Source organism: Marmota monax, unplaced genomic scaffold (assembly GCF_021218885.2).
Source record: "Marmota monax isolate L192 unplaced genomic scaffold, Marmota_monax_Labrador192_F-V1.1 WCK01_AAM20220418_F8-fsc00012, whole genome shotgun sequence".
NCBI classification, from domain to species: Eukaryota; Metazoa; Chordata; class Mammalia; order Rodentia; family Sciuridae; genus Marmota; species Marmota monax.
In genome coordinates this window covers 29908407-29932218 of record NW_026695227.1, presented here as the reverse complement: position 1 = coordinate 29932218, position 23812 = coordinate 29908407, and the positions used below count along the sequence as shown (strand labels likewise).

General features: G+C 40.6%; 2 protein-coding genes across 6 annotated transcripts in view; one reads left to right on the top strand and one right to left on the bottom strand.

The window, feature by feature from the left end:
* Positions 1-3178, top strand: part of Adcy6 (adenylate cyclase 6) — a 36867-nt gene extending 33689 nt beyond the window's left edge. For all 5 annotated transcript variants that reach the window (XM_058576435.1, XM_058576434.1, XM_058576438.1 and 2 more), the window contains exons 21-22: positions 373-497; positions 707-3178. In XM_058576435.1, the coding sequence (XP_058432418.1) occupies positions 373-497; positions 707-832 (251 nt within the window). In that variant the 3' untranslated portion in view covers positions 833-3178. The remainder of the gene's footprint in view (positions 1-372; positions 498-706) is intronic.
* The window catches only part of Spmip11 (sperm microtubule inner protein 11), a 27368-nt gene continuing 3682 nt past the window's right edge, over positions 127-23812 (bottom strand). Inside the window, exons 4-7 of the mRNA XM_046435833.2 lie at positions 23107-23309; positions 7055-7171; positions 4405-4549; positions 127-3784 (exon numbers count right to left, since the gene is read on the bottom strand). Coding sequence (XP_046291789.1) covers positions 3736-3784; positions 4405-4549; positions 7055-7171; positions 23107-23248 — 453 coding nt within the window. The 5' untranslated portion in view covers positions 23249-23309 and the 3' untranslated portion in view covers positions 127-3735. The remainder of the gene's footprint in view (positions 3785-4404; positions 4550-7054; positions 7172-23106; positions 23310-23812) is intronic.

The window sequence follows — 23812 nt, the reverse complement described above, 5'->3', positions numbered from 1 at the left end:
CTTGCCTGGCATGTGTGAGGCACTGGGTTTGATTCTCAGCACCACATATAAACAAAAATAAAGATCTATCAACAACCAAAAAATTTTTTAAAAAAATACCTACCTTTGAGAGGTGTTGAGAGGATGCAACAGTGTAAAATGTTTATTTCAGTAGTTGGCATGAGCAAGCATTCAGAAGATTAGATACTACCCTGTTGCTTGGACCCAGCCCACAGCCCTTGTGCCCAGACTTTCCACTCTACCACCAGGAGATTTGTTCCTTTTCCATTTTTCCTCTGAGCCCTTCTCAAGGTACCAAGAGGTGAGAAGACTCCTTGGACTGACTATGGAGCATTCACTAGTCTCAATCCCTTGCTGTTTTCCCCACCTCAGGGCTGAACATGGGCCCAGTTGTGGCAGGTGTCATTGGGGCTCGGAAACCACAGTATGACATCTGGGGGAACACAGTGAATGTCTCTAGTCGTATGGACAGCACAGGGGTCCCTGACCGAATACAGGTGAGAGGGTTATGAGCCAAGGCTGGGAGGGGTATGGGTCCAGAGGGCTTGCATAGGTCTCTGCAGGACAGGGGCAGGGTGGCAGTCTTCTGTTGCTGGTGGGATGGAGGTTGGGGGAGGGGAGCTAACCTGACTGGGGAAAACCTGAGCTTCTGCAAATGCAGCAAGAAGGATTCCAGGCTAAGCGGGCTCCCCTCCCACTCCCCTAGGTGACCACGGACCTGTACCAGGTTCTAGCTGCCAAGGGCTACCAACTGGAGTGTCGAGGGGTGGTCAAGGTGAAGGGCAAGGGGGAGATGACCACCTACTTCCTCAATGGGGGCCCCAGCAGTTAGCAGGACCCAGCTACAGATTCCACTGAAGGGACCAAGGTGGGCATTGAGTGGATTCTGTGCTTGCTGGGTGGAGTTGTGGCAGGGGGCACTGAGCCTCCAATCCTTGCTGAAGGCAGAAGGGAACACACCCAGCATGCTGTACTTGGACCATGCTCATCTGCCCTCAGACTGGTGATCAAGGGGATACCAAGAGGATTATGCAAGTGACTTTCTTATTCAGTTGAAGTTGTGCTGTTACCTTTCCTTTCTTCCAACTTGTGGGAGCAAGGGAAGGGGCAGTGGTGGCAGGGGAGCTCTTCTGCCCGAGAGATTAAAGTGGCAACTTGCCTTGCCTGCCCCTTTCTCTGTTTGGGTAACAGGCTCAGGGATGGGTCCTTCCTTACCCTCCTTCCCCTGGGAATATTTTGTACAAAGACTGGAGCCAGGCATGAGGAGTGCCTATTCCATGCTTGCCTTTGCTATGCCTGCATCCCCAGCACTGGTCCTGGGTACCCCAGCCCTGGCCAGGTCTCCCTTTTAAGCATAGAGCAGGAGGGAGATACCCTGGGGATCCAGCTCTGTCTACATTTCAGGGGAATGTTTCCATTTGCCAAATCCTAGTCCCATGATTTGTCCCCAAAGGGGAACAAAGGGACCTCTGACAGCTCAGATTTAGCCCCAATTCTTGCACACTCCAGGGAAAGGGGTGTTTGGCCTCATTGGTACTGTGAAAATGCCCAGCCAGAGAGCAAGCCTGTGTATGGGGATGTTAGATCAGGAGCTGGACATTCACCTGCAGGTGCCAAAGAGTGCAGGCGGCCAGGGAGGGGGGTGGTGTCAGACTGATCTGAGGCCCTGAAGTGGCCAGGATCAGGTTCCTTGGCCCCAGCACTCGCTTGCTCTCTGCTGGCAAGGGGGCAGGGAGCATCTCTACCCCTTCTATTGCCAAATAAAAAAGGGTCAGGGCACAGAGGAAGATGACCCTGATCCCAAACCTGGTCTCCCAGGTCTCTGACACTGGGGAGAGCCTGTGTGTTTGTATAACTGTGTGTGCATGTTGCTCTTTGTGTGTATGTATTTTCCAGGTCTGTGTGTGTCCTTGTACTTTTGCTCCTCAGCTCTCCACCCAGGGTTGCCTCTCTCCCATGGGCCTCTGTCTTCTGGGAATAAGGCAGGGTTTCCTATTTCAAGGGATGTAGAGAGATGCCCAGGTTGCACAGGTATGGGATGGGGTGTGGTAGCAAAAGGAGGGTGGCCTGGGAAGGGGAATCCTTTTTGTGCCAAATCCCTAAGTGCCGTTTGGGGGCCATATGTGCAGTATGACTGTCTCCCTGCCTAGGGCAGGAACCCAAGCACTTGCTTGAGCCCCAGTGCTCCATGCACTTAAACTGTTTGGGGTTTGTTGAGTAGAGACTCAGGAATTTCCTGGGTTCCTCAGCCTGTATCCTGGGATGTGGTATGCTTTGGGACTTGGGTAGCATGGAATCCCTCTGAGAACCCAGATACTGGTACTAAGGGATGGGACAGGGGAACCTTAAACTTGGCTTTTCCAAGTCATTAGCCTGAGTCTAGTGTGTTCCTGGCTCCCAATCCCCATGAAGCCTGTAAGGGCTGGTAGAAGGATTAGGAGGTTAGACTCACATTTCCTTCCTCTCCTTTCCTTCCTTTTACCCCTTTGCCTGCAACTTCCTCAACTTTGGCCTGAATTAGTTGGTGCCTTGGTTTTTCTCTCTGTACCTATTTAAGCCAGAAGCATTAGCCTGAATTTTGCTTGAAGATCACTTTTGTCTTGGAAGTCAGAGGAGAATGGGGTTTGGGGGTGGAAGGGGAAGGTAGTGTTCTAGATCTTCCTCATATTCCTTCAGCACCAGCTCCTTGCAGAGATCTGGTTTCTGGCTCGGTACTGCTTACCTTGGGGAATCTATCTCCATGCATCAACCAAATGGGCCACCAGGCACATCATTAGCCAAGGCAGAGGAAGGGAAAAGACTAGCTGTTCCAGACAGAAAATTGACTCCTCTTTGATATCTCTGAATAGGAAGAGACTACTTGGTGCCAGGGAGTAGGAGTGAGGGTGTAAGCCAGAGTGGGAAGACCTCAGCCTTGAATGACTTGTCTCTGCTTCTTGCCAGGTGGGAGGGGCCTGTCCATATCCTTGCTCCCTGTACCACAGTGCCAGCCATGCCCTTCCCCTGGTTACCATTGCCTCTTTCCTCACCAGGTGGTGGAGGAGTCAGGGGATGGGAAGCCATGGACTTTGGTTTTATAAAGTAACCACTGTGGGAGTGGGGGAGGGTGGTTGTACCATGTATTTCAGTGAAATATTTAATATATTTAAATATCAATAAAATCAAACTCTTTGTAAAATTCCCTGTTCTCTGCAGCTGTTCTGGGCCCTGGGTTGGATCAGAAGTGGCAAAGCCTGGTTGTTGGAGGCAACCTTTTGCCCCAGGACTCTGTGGGACTCTGTGGTCCATGGTCTGAGGGCTTCCTGTGGCTTTCTCCCTGCCAAGGTAAAGCTACAGTGTCTTCAGAGAGTTTGACGACTCTAGGCCCTTCATCAACATGAGGACCAGCTGTGTCTTCCAAGATTTGTTACTTTGACTCCTGCTATGCCTTAGGTCTGGACCCCTGTGGTTGTCTTTCCAGTGCCTTGACTCCTTCACAACCCTCACACCAAGATCTGGTCTCTTCAGGAATCTCTCACACACCTCCTTTCACAATAATTAGGGCTTTGGAATGACTTCCCTACCCAAACCCTAGTGCACACAAGGGACTTCTAGTCCAATCTGTTTACTCTGCTTTCTTGATTCCCCTCTTCCCATTAGTCAAAGTCATCAGAACTGGGATACTTCTCCCTCTTTCCCACTCCTTGTACTTCTTTCACAATCCATCTTGTTTGTCCTTATATAATCATATCCTCCTCAATATAGACTGAAGTTTCTGTCGTTAAGAATGGAGTGATCCATAAACCTGGAAAGGAGAGAAATGGTCTGAGATTCAGCCATGCTAGGCTGGAGGCTTGGGGAAAATCCTTACAAATAGTCCCAAGACTACCTCAGAATGTGCAGGGGTAATGATGAAAAAGTAGGGGAGCAACAAAGGTAGTGGAAACATCCTCGGGCTCCCACAGGAATGGCACAGACATGTCTTGTGCTCCTCAGAAATCATATCTACAATGTGAAAACACAAACCTAGCTGGGCACTGTGGCTCATTCCTGTAATCCCAACGATTTGGGAGGCTGAGGTGGAGGATTACAAATTCAAGACCAGCCTCAGCAATTTAGGGAGACCCTTAACAACTTAGTGAGTTCCTGTCTCAAATTTTAGAAACAATAAAAAGGGCTGGGGATGCAGTTCAGTGGTAAAGTGCCCCTGTGTGCAATCCCCAGTACAAAACAAAAAAGAAGAAAGAAATCCTTAACTCCATTGAACACCACTACTGCCCAGGTTCTGTGACCAGTCTTTCCTAATAAGACCCAAACCTCTCCTAATTCTCCAATGTTGAACAGAGATAAAACAGCCTAATGATTTCAGTAAGAGGAGGGAATACTTCCCTTGGTTTTCCCACCCTGACCCCTCCCTAACCTAACCTGGTCATTGGGCTTTTAATGAGACAGTGGCGTGGGCTCCAGATCCATGGCATGGTTTTCTCCGGACGTACTCCTGGATCATGAGACCGCCAGAAGCTGAAGTTCTGAGCATCAGTCAGAGGGACTCTGAAGACCTGATTGGGGACTGAATGGATTGGGTGGTGGGGAGGGCAGGTTACTGAATTCCTTCAAGTTTACCACTTATTTTTCTCCCTTCCCAAAAGCCCAGCCAAGCAACTGGGCCTGACCAGGTGCTCAGAGGTCCTGGGAATGTGGTTACCACACCCTGCTTTACTTCCGGATTCCAGCATCTTACACCTTTCATGGTCAGGTGAATTAGTCTTGGTTCTTCCTGTTGCCAGTAAGCCATCTCCAAGAAAGCTTCCCCAAGAGCTAAGATGGTGGAAGAACAAGTGGTCAACCCACTTGGGAATTGTATTAGATGGTGTCCACTGATTTCATTATTTTCTTTTTTTCTGGGCTTAATCATCCTTACTTCTTTCCCTCCTCTCTGAAATAATGTCTTCTTTTTCCTCACTCCAGGTAATTCTCTGAAACTTAACAATGATACCACCTCACTTTTAGATACAGATATCAAGTGCTATCATGTTCTAGAGGTATTAGGTGTTTTTAAAAACTTACCTAGATACTTTTAAAAATATATATATTTTCACCAGGCATGGTGGTGCATGCTTGTAATCCCAGAGACTTGGGAGGCAGAGGCAGGAGGGTCACAAGTTCAAGGCTGGCTTCAGCAATTTAGTGAGGTCCTAAGCAATTTAGTGAGACCCCGTCTCAAAATAAAAAATAAAAGGGCTGGGAATGTGGCTTAGTTGTTAAAAAAAAAAAAAGTATTCTCACTGTTCGGATAAATCTAATTCTACTTGTGTATAAAATTTGGGTATTTTTTTAAACTTAGATTTATGGCCTAATATTTTGGTTTGCTCTGTGGTTTTTATAATCATGATTTTAAAAAAATCTAATAATTCACTGAGTAAATATATTTACTTGTTTTCCTATTAATTAATAATAAGCTAAAAGTATTTTAGCTTTATAAATTAAACTTTAATTTTGAGATAGGTAGATTCAATAATAATACCTGGAGATCCCCTCAATGGTATTATGTTGCAAAACTATAGTACACTACTAGAACCAAGATGTTAATGTATTAATACAGAACTGTTCCATTGCTGTTGATCCTGGTGCTGCCATTTTGTAACATTATTAACCTGCTTCCTTGTTCATTTTGAGAGAGAGATAAAGAGAATGCCTGCTTTACTGGTCTACCAGTCTTACAGAATTGATATGAAGATCACACCAGAGCTGAAATAATTTAGGAAGGTACTTTGTATATTATCACACAGTACCCCATGGTGAGTAGTAGGGCAAAGCACCAAGCTTTAAATTTAACTAAACTGAGCTTAAATTCCAGACAAGTTGTGTGATTTTGGACAAGTTAACTTCTTTCTTCTTCATTTCTATAAGTTTGTAAATTTATGAATGCTATATAAATGGCATACCAATTGTAACCTTTTGGGATTGCCTTTTTTGTTTTGTGGTGCTGGGGACTGAACCCAGGGCCTTGTGCATGTGAGGCAAGCACTCTACCAACTGAGCTATATCCCCAGTCCTGGATTGCCTTTATTTTTTGTTTGTTTGTTTGTTTTTAGTTGTAGATGGGCACAATATTTTCATTTTATTTATTTATGTGGTGCTGAGGATTGAACCCAGTGACCCATACATGTGAGATGAGCGCTCCATCACTGAGCCACAACCCCAGTCCTGGATTGCCTTTCTTTACAGAGCATAATTTTCTCAAGATTTCTACAATGTATCACATGCATCAAAAATTTGTCCTACATGCTTTTTCACAACAGTGCTAGAGTTTTATTCCCATTTTTATTTTTTAATTTAATTAATTTATTTGGGGGGGGGTTTACCGGGGATTGGAGTACTGGGGATTGAACTCGGGTACTTGACCACTGAGCCACATCCCCAGCCCTATTTTGTATTTTTATTTACAGACAGGGTCTCACTGAGTTGCTTAGCACCTCACTTTTGCTGAGGCTGACTTTGAACTCGCGATCCTCCTGCCTCAGCCTCCAGAGCTGCTGGGATTACAGGTGTGTGCCACCATACACATCTTTATTCCCATTTTTAGATGGTTCAGAGAAGTTAACTTGCCCTAAATCACACAATTTGTCTGGAGTTTAAGCTCAGTTTAGTTAAATTTAAAGCTTGGTGCTTTGCCCTACTACTCACCATGGGGTACTGTGTGATAATATGCAAAGTACCTTCCCAAATTATTTCAGCTCTGGTGTGATCTTCATATCAATTCTGTAAGACTGGTAGACCAGTAAAGCAGGCATTCTCTTTATCTCTCTCTCAAAATGAACAAGGAAGCAGGTTAATAAAGTGTAAGTGACCCACAGAAAGTCAGATGTCTAAAATGAGGCAGAACTAGGATTTAAACCTGTATATTGTGCTTTCACGTCTGATTCAATTTATATTTCATCAGGCTCACCTACCATTCCAGTCTACTTTCTCCCACCTCTTCTCAGTCTCTCTCCCTGGCTCTTTCTCTCTTCCTGCCCTATAATCATGCCTCAATGATATAATCCTAGCATGGTACTCACTCCAAGGTACTTACATGTTTTTAGCAACACCTTCCGTACAGCTTCATTGTATCTCATGTGACTATTCTGGTGCAGGAAATAATTCCCATCTTCTGAGATAATGGGGGGAAGCCTAGTGGACACTGATTCCTCTGGTCTGAAACAAGAACAAATTCATTCAATGAGTACCTGGCAAATGTGGCTCTTTGGTTCTCTGATTCCGTAGTCTCCATATCAACTAGGTACATGGCAGGGATCTCTCCTAACCACTCACACCAAATTCTCTTTTTTTTAATATTTATTTTTTTTCTTATAGGTGGACACATATCTTTATTTTATTTTATTTTTATGTGGTGCTGAGGATCAACCCAGGGCCTAATGCATGCTAGGTGAGCGCTCTACCTCTGAGCCACAATCCCAGCCCCTCACACCAAATTCTCAAGATCTCAGGAGTCAAATCACCATGACTGTGACAGAGGGGAAGAGTGATCACAAGAATTCCCTCACTGCTGTCTTGCTTCTCTGAACTCGGAATATTGGATAAATATTTAGGGTTAGTACTGGGGAAGATGGATCCTTATCTGGATAGATACTCCTTTCCTGGGATTGACATGTTTATAGAATTGCAAATGGCCTAAAATGGGAAGTTATGTTTGATCTAAGTCTTAGTCCATAAGTAGGAGTCCCTGAGCCACAGTAGAACCAGAAAGAACATTTTAGGGAGCAGGATGGCAAATGCATTAGAAGCTTTATAGAGGCAGCAGAGAACTTTTGTTGGTTTAGTTCCTGGATTGCTGGGTGAAGTGGAAAGGGACAAGGGATGGGACTCATAAGGTAGTGTAGTGATTACCTAACATTCATTATGCTTGGGAAGCATCTCTTATGAAACAAAACCTGTATCTCACTTTAGAGGCTGAGAAAACCAGATCTTTCTCACTCAGGCTCTTTCACAGCAAGGACGTAGACAAAAACTTTTGGCTAGTCTAATTAAATACATCTGATCCATATTTTGAATCAAACATGAGGTTGGAAGGGAGATGTGGCTAGATAAAGTTTATTATTATTTTTCCTAGTGATGGGCATTGGGAGAAGTGTCACTAAATCTTGTTTCTCAACAGCAGTATAGCAGTATCCAGGACTCTGTGTCCTTGGTGTCAGCAGTGCCCACTGAATGTAGGTAATGTCTCTGCCAAACCACGTCTGTGGCATGATTCTGAGCATTGTTATTGGTTATTCCACATCAAGCTTGGTTCTCCATTCCCCCTGCAGCTTTTATATGCTTCCCAGTGTTCTTTTTTTAAAATATTGTGTCCATCTACAATTAAAAAAATAAATATTAAAATAAATAAAGATATTGTGTCCATATACAATTAAAAAAATAAATATCTTTATTTGTCTTATTTTTATGTGGTGCTGAGGTTCGAACCTAGAGTCTTAGACATGCTAGGCGAGCACTCCACCCCTGAGCCACAACCCTAGCACCCCCCCCCCAAGTGTTCTTTTATAATGCATTCATGGGCTGGGGTTGTCGCTAAGTGGTACAGCATTTGCTTTGCACATGTGAGGTACTGGGTTTGATCCTCAGTACCACATAAAAAATAGATGAATAAAGTTATAACGTCCATCTATAACTAAAATATTTTAAAAATAGAATACATTCATGTTCTACTTAAATAGGCTAGATTCAGCTTGCATTTCAGAATCTTGAACAAGAATGGATGGATTTGAGAAAATTTAGGATGCAGAAGAATATGACTTAGAGAGTGAGAAAAAGGGAAGTATTCAGGGTAGCTTCCTCCAAGATTTCTGTCTCCTGGCCATTACATCCATTCTGTCATCCCAGGGGAAAAAGGTGCTAGGCCCCTTGCTGTCTTTCCTCCAGCTAGTGTCTGATGTAGAGTAGAATCCAGCTCTACATCTGATGTTTTCAATGCCTTGTTCTGTTGGCATCAAGTAGTGGCTTTGTCCCACCCTCTCAGATTTTTATATTTCTTGTTTTGTGATGCTTGTCAGGAACTAGATGTGGTCCAGTATTTGCTATTCTCTCTGAAAATGGTTGAGGATTGCTGACTCATCTCTGGTGAAGTGTAGGGATGCTACTTTTGTAGGGATGTTCCTGATTTTCTCTTAGCTTGGCCCCACTCATTCATCATCTCTGATCCTTCTCTCTCCCTTTTTCCCTCAAATCAAAATCTCCTCTAACATTATGTATTTGAAATAATTATAATAGGGTGGGAAACAGTTTGAAACTCCTCCCTGTATATCTGAGGACCTAAAAGAGGTGGCAGTATTAAAGCCTTGTTTAGAGTATAGAGTTTTGGAAGCTTAGACTGAACCAGAGGGGTGATTTGTATTTCATCACAGGTTATTGCAATGAGGGACCATTTCCTAGAAGCAGTGACATTTGAGTTTGTCATTTGAATTTAGGATCCCAGAAGTGTGACTTCTAGATTAAGGCTTGGGACACAGTGGTGATAATATCCAACACACATTAATTGCTATTGTCTAGGAGTTGGATTGCTGTATGCAGAGTAATACCACACTGAGTAGAAATTCATGCAAGGTTAGCTTGAGAGAAAATGTTAATGATATTGTACATAAAAATGACTCTTCTCTAGGAAGTCATATCAAATATTGGACATTAATCCCTTGAAGTTGGCTGGAACATTAAGATGTACTGAAATCAGCTGAAGTGTGTTTGGAGGGCTATCTTGCACTTACTGTCTTCCCTGATGCAAGGAAATTATCAATGTTTTGGGATGAAGTGAAGAGGAGCCCAGGAAAGCATATATCTAGGGAACGAGACCAATCCCCAGAGCATGTTTTCCATATGGGGGCAGTTCTTTTGCCTCCACATTCAAAAATACCTTTCTCACAGTGGTGTACTTGTTCAGAATTCTGAACACAGGGGAAGTAGATGGGCCATGAGACAGCAACGGAACTTAGTGCTGGTTGCAGACTGCTGATTAAAGTGGATTGCATGGATTTTCTAGAGATAATAACAATAAAAGTAGCCAATACTTGATAAACGTGTTTAACACAACTCTGTAAGGTAAGACCTACTATTATTTTATAGAGGGGAGACAGAGGCACAGAGAATTTTAGAAATTTTCCCAAGGTCATAAAACTAGCTTGTGGTAGAGACACAAGTTAACCCAAGAAGCTTGGCTCTGGAGCCCACGCTCTTACTCCTAGACTGCACTGCCCCTTGAAGTAACCTCATCAGGACTTTCAGGAAGGACCAAGGAGGACTTAAGATTAATAGAAGCAGCCCTGTGATGAGCTCCTTTCACACAGCTCATTAGAGACCCTGTGAAGGGTGTCTGTTCACCTGGAGTAGCCTTGAGTTGAGTAGGAGATATGATAAAATTGCCTTGATATGGAGGCAGAACCCTGCCTCTCTGAATTCTACCAAATGTGGAACTTCATTTCCTATGGCCAGTCTCAGGATAGCAGAGTACTGAATCTTGGTGAATCACTCTACCAGTGCATTGGAGCAGTCCTAGTAGGGAAGACTGGTGGGGAAAGGCTGAGCTCCTGTGGAAAAAGTGTCCTGTCTGCTGCTTACAGACATGGTTGCCTGCTTGGAGCCCACTCCCTAGGCTTCAGCAAATTGTGGCTATGACTAGCAAGAGTGCCTCCTTCTAGTTTCATGTGGATAGGGTATGGTGGTCTGTAGCAGTTACGAGACAATGTGGGTTATTTCCAAGATACATTTCTATAACTTTGATAGCAGAGGGGCTCAGGCTGTGACCAGTTCATTCTTGGGTGAATATTGTGCTATTCATGCTCCTGTTTGAAAAGCCAGACCTACAGTGCCCTCTGCTGGAATATAAGAGTAGCACTTCCAGTCATCTCTTGACCTGTAGGTCACCAAGCAAGGAGCTCAGAGAGGCCAGGAGGCCTAGGAGATTGAGCAGAAGACATTCCAACCAGGATTGGGAAAGCAACTGTTGCATCCTATGACAGGATTCAGAAAATAAGAACATAAGAGAGTTAGTTGTATTCAGCTTTTTACCAGTCTTGAGATTAACCTTTCATTGAAGAAATTAATTTGAAACTAGAAGTGACAGCAACTCTGAAGACATGTTAGTAAATTCCTCTGGGAAGGGGAATAAGGACAAGCAATGGAGGAAACTGGATTGAGGCCCTTTGGATGTGCAGAACTTGGAGGTCTGTGTGTCTGTGGTTAGAAGCCAGTCACTAGAGTCTATCAGGGAGAGGTAATTTGTTTCAAGAAAGAACAAGCATAATTTCTCTCTACCACCCACCCCCATCCATTGGCCTCTGAGAACTCCATTCAGTGGGCAATGTCCTGACTTCCTGTACTTGTGAGATCCAACTTGACCTAGGGTCTTCAGATAATAAGGCAAGGAAGTCATCCCAGCAAAGGGCCAGATTAGAGGCAGTTTATTTGAAAATTGGTCTTGACCAAGACACTTTTGGACCAAGAGGAGTGTGTAGGTATGAAGCTAAGAGTGATAGGAGAACAGGGCTCAAAGCAGGAGGTGAAACAGATTTAACAAAGGAAGGGGCATAAATATAAAGGCTTGCTCACCCAGGCAAACTTACATACTCAAGAGACCAGGGCATAAGATTCTGAATGAATTCTGGAAGCTAAGCTGAGCCTGTAGAACAACTCTGATTATGATTAGGAAGGGTGAGTCTGGGAGGGATAGGAATGGTTGGTGGATGAGAGTTCTAGTCATTGGTCAGAGGTGCTCTTCTGTGGGTAGTTGTAGTTGATCAGGCTCTTTCAGGGACTATATGAAATATCCTTTGAAACTAGCAATTTTTACTCCTCAATAAATAAATACATTAAACAAAGGTCCATCAACAACTAAAAAAAGTATTTAAAAAACCCTAAAACACAGTTTAGTAACAGTTAACAGTGTTTCCTGTTTTCCAGCTGGGAACAGGGTGCACACAGGTAATTCCGGCAACTCGGGAGGCTGAGGCAGGATTGCAAGTTTGAGGCCAGCCTCAGCAACTTAGTGAGGCTGTGAGCAACTCAGTGAGGCCTTGCCTCAAAATAAAAAAAATAAAAATGACTGGGGATGTAGCTCAGTGGTAAAGAGCCTCTGGGTTCAATCCCCAGTACTAAAATAATGACGACAACAACAACAACAAAGAAAAAACAACCCAAAATCTGTTTTCCAGGCATCCAGTCTTGGCAGTAGACAAAGATAATCAAGTCATAGGAAAGGAACATATTCCATATATAAATAGTTAACTTTCATATGATTTATGACTTTTCCTCCAATCATCTGTTATACACCTTTATGTGCTAGGTATTAGGTATATTGCATACATTATTTAATTTCCATAATACAAGGTAAACATTATGACCTCTACTTACAAGTAAGGAAAGGCACTGGGAATTTGCTTAGCTCCCTCAAACTGAATAATTTTGGGTACCTGATAAAACTGTGTTTCTGAAGTTGAGGAAAGACTAAAACATGCTCTTCATACAATATTTTCCTCTTTGGTTTTTCAATTTTGGCTATCAGGAAGAAAAGAAAGAAATGAGGTGGGACTAGCAGGATTTTTATTACATATGTTGACTCACCTCTGTGATTTTGCATTATGACTATAATAAGGGAAGCCTGAGTGGGCCCTTTTGAGTTGAATGTTAATACACTTACACCTACTAGAAGAAAGAACAACCTATCTTTCAAAGAAAAATTGTGAATGACCTAAAAGTATATCATGATAGTTAGTGTTAGGAATGCAAAGAGTGAATAATAATAGGTTTTTTAATAGTTACAGTAAAAGGCCTAGCTGAGGAGCCAGGTAAGAATGTGGCTGATTTGAGCATAGAGAACAGATGGAAATGCTAGAGCAGGTAGACAAGAGTCAAGTTGCTTGAAAGAATGCACAGTAATCCCCCTTATCGGAGGGACACATGTTCCAAGACTCCCAGTGGGTTCCTGAAACCATGGATATTACCCAAACCTGGATATCTTATGTTTTTTCCTGTACAGACGTACCTATTATAAAGTTTTCATTTATAAATTAGGCACGGATGGTCAGGCGTGGTAGTGCACAACTGTAATCTCAGCTTGGGAGGCGAGTTTAAAGCCAACCTCAGCAATTTAGCAAAGCGCTAAGCAACTCAGTGAGACCCTATCTCTAATAAAATTCAAAATAGGGCTGAGGATGTGGCTTGGTAGTTGAGTGCCCCAGAGTTCAACCCCCAATACCCCCTCCAAAAGGCACAGTTATAGATTAACAATAATTAAGTAAAATTAAGTACGCTAATAAAATTTATGTGGATGTGTTCTGTCTCTCAAAATCTTATTACAGTACTTACCCTTCTATGATGATGTGAGAAAATATAGTGCCTATACCATGAGATGAAGTTAGGTGAATGATGTAGGCATTGGGATGAAATTTTGGGCTACTACATTAAGAGTTACTTGAACACCAGCACTGTGATAGTGGTTTTGAAAACCAAGATGACCAATGAGTGACTACTGGGTGAGTAGCATATACAGCATAGATACACTGGACAAAGGGACAATTTATGTACCATGCAGGACAATGCAAGATTTTATCATTATACTCAAAATCACAATTGGGGTTGGGGATATAGCTCAGTTGGTAGTGATTGCCTTACATGCCCAAGGCCCTGGGTTCAACCCCCAGCACCACACACACACACACACACACACAAAAGTGCATAATTTAAAACATAAGAATGTTTGTTTCTGGAATTTTTCATTTAATATTTTTGGACTGTGATTGATGACAGGTATCTGAAACAGCAGAAAGTCATACTGTGGATAAAGGGGGAAATTAAGAAGATGAGTTTGGCTAGAAAATAACTGAAGATTAAGGAATCATTCTGGAGACAAGGGTGGCTTAAAAATGGTTTGGCTTGTGGAAACTAAGGGTAAGTAGTCAAGGCACTATGGGTTCCCTGAATTAATGCATATAGAAATTGAAATGAGAAAAAGTGGGGTAAACAAAATGGATATAGGCTTGTTAGAAATAAAAAAAGAATGCTATATTTTATTTATAATCTCCCTGCTCCCCTTGTGAATTTCCCAAACTAGTTCTGAGGCACTAGAAAGGTATGATGCACGTCCCCTACTACAGGTTCACTGGCTTAAACCCCTCTCAGCTGACCATTTATTTCAAGCAAATTTAGCAGCACCAGGATTCAGAACCATCTGAGTTCTGTTGTACATTTCTGTTGTTATGTTAAATAAGATGAGAAATAAAATTTTATATGTTAGCATTTAAGTTACGGGTGACTGGATACTGGCAGTTTTAATGGAGTGATGGGGGCAAGAACCTGGCTGGAATGAGCTCAAGAGAGAATGGCAGAACAAAGTACAGCAAGAACAGACAACTCCTTTGGAGAATTTGCTCTGTGGAGATGGGAGTCAGGGAAGCAGGAAAGATGGTGCTTGAAGAGGATAATAAGGCAAGGAAGTCATCCCAGCAAAGGGCCAGATTAGAGGCAGTTTATTTGAAAATTGGTCTTGATCAAGACACTTTTGGACCAAGAGGAGTGTGTAGGTATAAAGCTAAGAGTGATAGGAGAACAGGGCTCAAAGCATGTATGTGTACAGACAGAAATGATCAGAGGTGGTAAAATTAATGTGAGAGTGAGTAGGTGTCCTTGAGTAGTCAAAAAGAGATGGAGGGGCTGGGGCTGTACCTCAGTGGTAGAGGGCTTGGCCCTCACATATGAGGCACTGGGTTTAATCCTCAGCACCAAGTAAAAATAAATACATACATAAATATATAGTGTCCATCTACAACTAAATAAAAAATATATTAAAAAAAAGAGATGGAATCTGGTGCACAAGTGAAGGGTTTATCTTAATAGGTGTGTGGACCATTCATTATAATAAAAAAGATACAGGCACATATGTGGGTAGACAGACAGATGTGGTTTGTGAGAGCTTTTAGAAATTATCTTTCAATAGCTTTTATTTTCCCCTGTGAAATAGAAAGTAAGTCATGGACTGGGGATGTGACTCAGTGGTAAAGTGTTTGTCTAGCATGTGTGAAGCCATAGGTTCAATCCCCAGCACAGAAAATAAAAAAGGAAATGTAGTGTGATTTCTGGGCAGCCATGAAGGCCTATTCGACTTTATGATCATAATCAGATCAAAACTGGAAAGATAATCAGCACAGGTGTTTTTCTCTAGGCTGTTAGTATAAAATTATCATTCCAGTTTTGTTATAATTGGGGATAGGAGTGGGGAGAGGAAGGTGGTGAAAGGAATGGGTGCAACAGATTGAAGGGACTGTATGGTCAAGGGAGGTCCCCCTGATTCACAGGGGAAGTCTAGATTTGTGCCTTACTTAGGAGTTTCTTATATATTCTGAATATTATTGAATACATGAATTATACATGTGAATATGTAGGATATGTGTTTGGTACTACATTGAATAAAAGTTGGGAAAGTGGGCATCCTCATTCCCCAATTCAATATGATGTTGAATAATTATATATGGCTTTTGTTATGTTGAAGCACATTCTTTCCATATATAATTTGTTCAGTGTTTTTATTATGAAGTGATGTTGAATTTGATCAAATGACTGTGGGAGACCAACCTCGCACATGACTGAGTTAACTCCCCTGCTGGGCAATGTGACGTCAGGCACCCATGCTGCTAGACTGCCCTGCTCTTCTAGGGTTTGAGCGACTGTGTCTTCTCACGTGTCTTCCTATAGCCCCATGGGTGGAGCTATGCTCACCTGTTCCTTTGTAATATAACCCCTTGCCCTGTTTAGGATAGAATCTTCCAAGGATGTGCCTTGTGTGTGTCTCCTTCTCTTACTGTGCTTTTGGGTGTGGCCTACCCAGATGTCAGTCAACCTGCTGACAGTGGACATCATGAAGATAGACTCAGCCCCCTGAAACCTGGCCCCTTGCCTCCTTTGAATAGCTTCTCCTCAATAAAAGGGGTCAGCGCGTATCTCGATCTCTCTCTTCCTGTGGACCCTTAAGGTCAGAGGAGCGGTCATAGCGATCCCAAAGAAAAAGGTATTTGTGTCTCTTGTAAGGTTATTTTACGCAGCCCAGTTAGCCCTGTTTACCTGGAGTGACCCCTGAGCCTTTTAGTCGCGAACAGAAACCCCGGCAAATGACTTTTCTATATCATTTGAGATAATCATATGGTGTTTGTCTTTTACTCTGTTGATGTAAATATGTTAAATTTGTTGATTGATATATGTTGAAACATCCTTGTACCTCCAGGATGTGATAATGGTATATAATCTTCTTGATTTGCTTTGCTAGTGTTCTGTTGAGAATTTTTGCATCTGTGTTCATCAGACACATTGGTCATCCTTTTTTTCTTTCTTTGGTACCAGGGATTGAACTCAGGGGCACTGGCCTACTGAGCTACATCCCTGGCCCTATTTTGTATTTTATTTAGAGACAGGGTCTCACTGAGTTACTTAGCACCTCACTTTTTGCTGAGGCTAGCTTTGAACTTGCGATCCTCCTGTCCTAGCCTCCCGAGCCACTTGGATTACAGGCATGCACCATCATACCCAGCCATTATCCTTTCTTTTTAAGAGATTGGGTCTTGCTATGTTGCCCTCAAACTCCAGGGCCCCTTTTGCCTTAGTTTCCTGAGCCAGCCACCAGGCCCAGCTTTGGTCATGCTTTTATTCTTTTTTTTCTCTTTTTTTTTTTTGGTGGTATTAAGGATTGAACCCAGGGTCACTTTACCATTGAGCTACATCCCCAGCCCTTTTGATTTTTTATTTTGAGATAACATGTCTCTAAGTTCCCCATGCTGGTCTGGAACTTGTAATCCTCTTTCCTCAACCTCCTCAGTACCTCGGAGGCACTTTAATTCTTAATTTACAAAGTGTTTTTTAAAAAATATCAATTGTCTTTTCATTTCATGGGCGTGTGTGTGTGTATTTAATTTGACATATAGGTGTAATGTATTATATATTAATATATTATCTAATATTAAATTATCACCGTATTCCTGAAATAAGCCTGACTTGATTTTAAGTGTTATTTTTAATATATTCTTGAGTTTTATCTGCTAGTGTGATTTGTTAATTTATATTTACTTTGGTCTATGGCTTCTTTTGTATTATATTCTTATTATATTTATTATTTTATCAGTTTTGTTTTGATATGGTAAAATTAATAAATTATTCACACTGTTTTCTGTGCCTTTTAAAATGGAATTATCTGTTTTTTAAAAATTTTTCCATCAAAATTACCTGGGTCCAGAGTCTTTTTTTATGTTTTTTTTTTTTAACAAGTTTAATTTTCTTTCATTATTATTATTATTATTATTATTATTATTATTATTATTATTATTATTATTTTGGTCTTGGGGATTGAACTCAGGGGGCACTCGACCACTGAGCCACATCTTCAGCCCAATTTTGTATTTTATTTAGAGATAGGATCTTACTGAGTTGCTCAGAGCCTTGTTAAATTGCTAAGGCTGGCTTTGAACTTGCAATCCTCCTGCCTCTGCCTCCTGAGCCGCTGGGATTACAGGTGTGTGCCGCACGCCTGGCTCATTAAACCTGGCTTAAAGGTTTAAACTTCTTTATTTTAAATCTTTCTTATAATACAAACATATAAATTTTAAACTTTATTTTATTTTTTTAAATTTTTATTTATTTATCTTTTAGTCATACATGACTAAATTTTATTTTATTAATTTATTTTTATGTGGTGCTAAGGATCGAACCCAGTGCCTCATACATGCTAGGCAAGCGCTCCACCACTGAGCCACAAACCCAACCCTAAATTTTTTTTTTTTTTTTTTTTTTTATACTGAGGATGGAATCCAGGGATTCTCTACCACTGAGCCACATCCCCAGCCCTTTTTATTTTTATTTTGAGACACCAAAGCTGGCCTGCAACTGATCTCCTGTCTTAGCCTCCTGAGTTTCTGGGATTACAGGTTTGAACCACTGCACCTGGCAAGTATTTTGTTTTGAGGAAATCCAATTTATCTATTTTTCCTTCTATCACTTGTGTTTTTAGTGTCATATCTAAAAAACCATTGCCTAAAGTTTCAAAATTTACTTCTATATTTTATTCTAAGAGTTTTAAAGTTTCAGTTTTACATTTATATCTAATATCCATTTTGAGTTAATTTTAGTACATAGTGTGATATGGAGGTATAATTTCACTCTTTTGCATGGTAATATTCAGTTTTTTCAGAACCATTTGCTGAAAAGTCTATTCATCACTGAAGTGTTGGCATGCTCATTGAAAGTCAATTGACCATAAAGTGTAGGGTTTACTTCCGGATTCTAAACTCTATTCTATTGATCTATGTTAATCCTTATGACAGTTCCCTACTGTCTTGATTACGTTAGCTTTGTAGAATATTTTAAATTAAGAAGTGTCTTTGCTCAAGATTGCCTTGTCTATTCTGGGTCCATCTGAATTTTGGGACAGCTTGTCAATATATTTGGGTGATATTTTACCACAAGGAATTCTGAAAATCTGAACTGTCTGGAAAGGGATTTGACATTTTTTCCTCTCCTGTCCCTCATATTGGATTTGGTAGCCTCCAACCTGGTTAAGGGCAAGGTCATTTAAGTTGTCTCCTAGTTTTTTTTTTTTTCTCTTCCTCTCTCCTTTTTTTTTTTTTTTTTTGGTACTGGGGATTCAATGCAGGAACACTTTACCTCTGAGCTACATCCACAGCCCTTTATTTTTTATTTTGAGACAGGGTTTTGCTAAGTTACCTAAGGCCTATTTAAGTTGCTAAGGCTGGCCTTGAACTTCAATCTTTCTGCCTCAGCCTTTAGAGTCACTGGGGTTGCAGGCATGCGCCACCACACTTGGCAAGAAATCCTAGTTTCTTGAAGTATTTCAGAACATTAAATATGAACAGCTCAAAATTATATGCAGTAGAAATTCTCCTAAGAATGCGTCATTTATTAGGATTGCCAGATTAATTTATGGTCTCCATTTCCTCTGAAAACATTTTAAAGATACCTGTAATACTCCCTTTGTAGCTGAGAGCTATATCTAGAATACCTGCATTCTTCTGCTCCCACAGTTGAACTTCAAGCTTATCAAGAGTCTGTTGTGACCCCCTTCCAAAAAAACCCAATTTACTCAGGTTAACTTTGTGATTGTCATTTTAAATTTAGTGAAATATTATTTAAACTAATAAAAAGTGTAAAAAAAAAGAGCAGGTGTTTCTACAAAAACCAAATTGAATGTTCTAGAAAAGTTCAATGAAGAGGCTGGGGTTGTGGCTCAGTGGTAGAGCGCTCGCCTAGCATGTGCGAGACCCTAGGTTCGATCCTCAGCACCACATAAAAATAAAGTAAAGGTATTGTGTCCAACTACAACTAAAACATAAATATATTAAAAAATTTCAATTAAGGTAGGTCACTTAAAACATTGCTGTAGCCAGGACCGGTGACAATGCTTGGGAGGCTGAGACAGGAGGATTCGAATTTCGAGGCCAGCCTTGGCAACATAGTGAGACTCTGTCTCAAAATAAAAAATAAAAAGAAGTGGTAGAGTGCCATTGGGTTCTATCCTCCCAACCCCTCCCACACAGCCCAAAACACACAAACACAACACAACCAAACCAAACAAAACAAAAACCACATTCCTGTAAATTTTGAGTTGAAGTCTACTACAGGGGCTGGGGATGTGGCTGAAGCAGTAGCGCTCTCGCCTGACATGCGTGTGGCCCAGGTTTGATCCTCAGCACCACATACAAACAAAGATGTTGTGTCCGCCGAAAACTAAAATAAATAAATAAATAATATTAAAATTCTCTCTCTCTCTCTCTCTCTCTCTTTAAAAAAAAAAGTCTACTACAATTAGAAAAATCACCATTTTACCACTATCATAGAAATAATTAATTCACACAGAACCATTAATGGATACTAAAACTAGTGGGTGAAAGTATGATGAATAATAGGATATTTACATTTTTTCAAAGTATCAGAAATTATTAATTACAAAAGTAAAATGGTAACTCAACAGTGGAGAAAACTGGCAAATCACTTTAAGTGGTCAAAGTTAACATCATCAGTAATGGGCTAAAAATAACACAATAAGCCCTTATATGGTGTACTGAGCACACACTGTCACTTATTCCTGCAAAAATGCTTAAACCAGATCTAATCATGCGAAACATCAGACAAACCAAAATTAAGGAATATTCCACAAAATGTCTCGTCTGTGCTATTACAAAAATGTCAGTGTCATGAAACAACGAGAAACTGTTCCAGATTAAAGGAGACTGAAGAGACAAGCTCACTAAATTCAACAATTTATCAACACATGAACCTTTCCTACATCATGGAAGGAAAAAATGTGCTCTAAATGATATTAACAGAACAATTGGCAAAAATTGGAATATGGACTATCTAGTTAGATAATATTGTATCTATGTTAAGATTTGCTGAATTGAAACCTGTACTGTGTATAAGTTGTTGTTCTTAGGAAATCAAACAGAAATATTTAGTAGTAAAGGGTTATGAGCAACTTATTCTCAATTAGCTGAGAAAGATATTAGATAAATAGATAAGAGACAAGACAAAGAAAGTGGCTTGTGTGGGTATGTGTATGTGTGTGTGTGTGTGTGTGTACGTGTGCATGTGTATGTGGTGCTGGGGATTGAACTTGGGTCATGCATGTGCTAGACAAGTGTTCCAACACTGAACTATATCCCAGACTCAAGAGTGGAAAAATATTACTAATTGGCTAATTTGCTTAAAAGGTGTAGGGAATCTCCTTATATTAGCCTTACATCACAACTTTTCTATAATTTTGACATTATATCATTAAAAAATTCTGAAAAATGGTGGACTGACCATATGAGATTTTTCCTTTCCATTTCAAATTTACTAAAATGACATCATATCCTCCTCCTCCTCCTCCTGATGGCATTAACCTTCAAGGATGATATAAAAAGATCCTGTCACAAAATAAAAAATAAAAAGGCTAGGGATGCAGCTTAGTGGAAAAGCACCCTGGGTTCAATTCCAAGTTTAAATAAAAAAAAGATAAAAATAAATCTAAACCAGTCAGGACTCATAAATATGCCTCTTACATATGTAGTAAATAGTTGTTTATCATTAAATACTTGAATCAATAAAAGTATTGATAATTAGAAATTATCAAGTGAAAATCTTCTGTCCTTTTATTTTTTTCAGTACTAGGGATTGAACTCATGGGTACTCTACCCTGAGCTACATCTCCAGACCTTTTTACTTTTTAATTTTGAGAGAGGGTTTTGCTAAATTGCTGAGGTTGGCCTTGAACTTGTGATCATTTTGCATCAGCCTCCTGTGTAGCTGGGATTACAGCTGTGTGCCACCGTGCCTAACCCTCTGGAAGGGAAATAAGCAGGGAGTAGGAATAGCAAATTTGATGTACTGTCCCTTTAACTTCACATTCTATGTAGGCCACCAATTTGACCAAGGCTCCTGTCTCTGATGCTCCAACAACAGAATGAAAAAACTTGAGTAAGCAGGTGATATCAGGATACTTCCCTATCATAGAGGACTTTATAAAGTGAAGTCTTCCTCTCTGCCTCACCTACAAAGAAATTAATTCAAAGGCCCAGACTTCAGTGAGCTTTTATGTTTTTGTTTTGGATGCTAGGGATTGAACCCAGGGCCTTGCACATGCTAGGCAAGTGTTGTACCACCAAGCAACACCCTCAGCCCTTACCAGTGTTTAAGTGATTTACAGGGTAGGAAAATCCCAGTTTGTTTATGGTGATGCAGGCCCATCTAGTAAAAGTAGTAGGGTTACAGCAGCCAGGAGAGGGTGGAGCAAGGGAAATTGGTCTGTTTCCCAAAGGGGAGTGTTTGATTTCTGAGAGAGGTCCAGAAGAGCACCTCTTTATTTGAAAACAGCCCCATGGTGTAATGCTGGGACCCATAAGGAATGGGGGCAAGAAGAGTGGAAAGGGTTGGAATAGGGTTATTAAGGGATTTCTAGGGTCCATCACTGGGATCTTTGTATAAATCTTACCTGGAAGGTGAATAGTAGAATAGAACTTTGGTGGAATTAGAAAGAGGTCAGAGAGTGCCTATTGGAGGACTGTTTAATATATAGATTGTCCTTTATAATCTTTGTGCTTTTATACTTTCCTGATCACCTCTTCTCCTACCCAGTACAGCTTTTGCTTAGCATCCATCTACACTTATTTTCATTCACATGGTCCCATTCTACCTGGAAGATCCTTTTCCTCAGTTTCTGTGCTTTTGGACAATTCATCATTTAAGACCTAAATAAATTCTCATATCTCCTGCAAAGTCTCCCCTAACTTCCTATTTTTATAGTCATTCAAAATCATTTATTCATTCACCCCATAAATATTTATTAAACCTCTATTATGTATGAGGAACAGCTAGGCATCGTGAGTACAATACAGATCTAATATTTACTAAGTTCAACATTCCCCTATAAAGTTAAAATGCTTAGCATGGTTAACAGCATCTTCAATTATCTGGCCTATAACTAGTTTTCAAGGTCTGCCTCCTAGCACCTCTCCATTTTACCCTTCATCTGTATCTAAGTGCTTGGAATTCACTTAATATGGTTCTCTAGGTCTCTGTTCTTCTGTCTGTACTATATTCCCTTCTTGTTTACTTGAGGAACTTTAGTCATCCTTTTAACACTCAGTTTAGAAACATTTCCTCTGTGACGTCTTCTTTAAAGGATCCCCATATTCTTATTCCAAACCCAAAAGTATAAGGCACTTCCTCCTTTGCAGTCGCATAAGTCCATATTTAATCATATATTATTTTTTGTTTGCATACTTATCTTCCTAATTAAATAGTAGAAGCCTTCTTTATTCATCTTTTAACCCTGGTCAGCAACATAAAGCCTGGCACACAACTGTGTGCTTAATATATGTTGGCTAAATGAGCAAATGAATGAATAAGAATACATTTATTTGATATTAAATGACAGAAAAATGAAGGTAATGGATGTCCTTGCTCCAAAATTTTAATTAGGGCAAGTGTTGACCTTGTTGATAGGATAAATCTCTAACTAAAGGTAGGAAAGGAAGTAGCTACAAACTGACCAGTGGAAGTGGCTAGGAAAACAAGTGGCCCTTCTAACCCTCTATTCTACATTACCCTTACTTGTTTCTTCAGTTATGTCTCTTTTTTTGTTCCGAAAGGGATGTTGATATCCCAATAGATATAAGTTGAAGAAGGCCATCTTGGTTCCTCCTTGTCCTCTTCTGGAATGTCCAGCCTGGAGCAGTTTGGTAACCATAGCAATGTCCTGAAGAATTATTGTAATTGACACTTCCTTTGTCTAATCAGGCACAGAATTCCTGGGTTCACAATAGAGTTGGAGGAAAATGGAAGAACCAAAGAGTCAATATCCTTTTCTTTGTCCTAGTCTCATACTGTAAGCCTCAGAAAGCAGTGAATAGAAAGAACAATAACTTGGGTTCAAATGTTAGTTTTGTCATACTCTAAGTGTCTGCCTTTGTATAGATTAATCAAGCCTCAGTTTTTAATTTTAAAAAATGGCAATGATGATACCAGTTATAAAAATGAAATAATATATACAAACTCCTTACCTCCTTACCACAAGGTTCAGCATGTAATAGAAACTTAACAGAGAGTATTTAAATCTAAATATGATATTTCCAATGAATCTTTATTTTATCAGTGGTGTGTCAGCTGATGCTGACTTTCAAGAGCTTGTCAAATTTTCATTAATTTTGCAAGCTTTTTAAAAATGTCATTATTAAAAAATTGAGTGATCTAAACTTAAAATTTAATGTTATATTAAAAAGTAAAGGTAGCAAATATTAAAAACTTATCATTT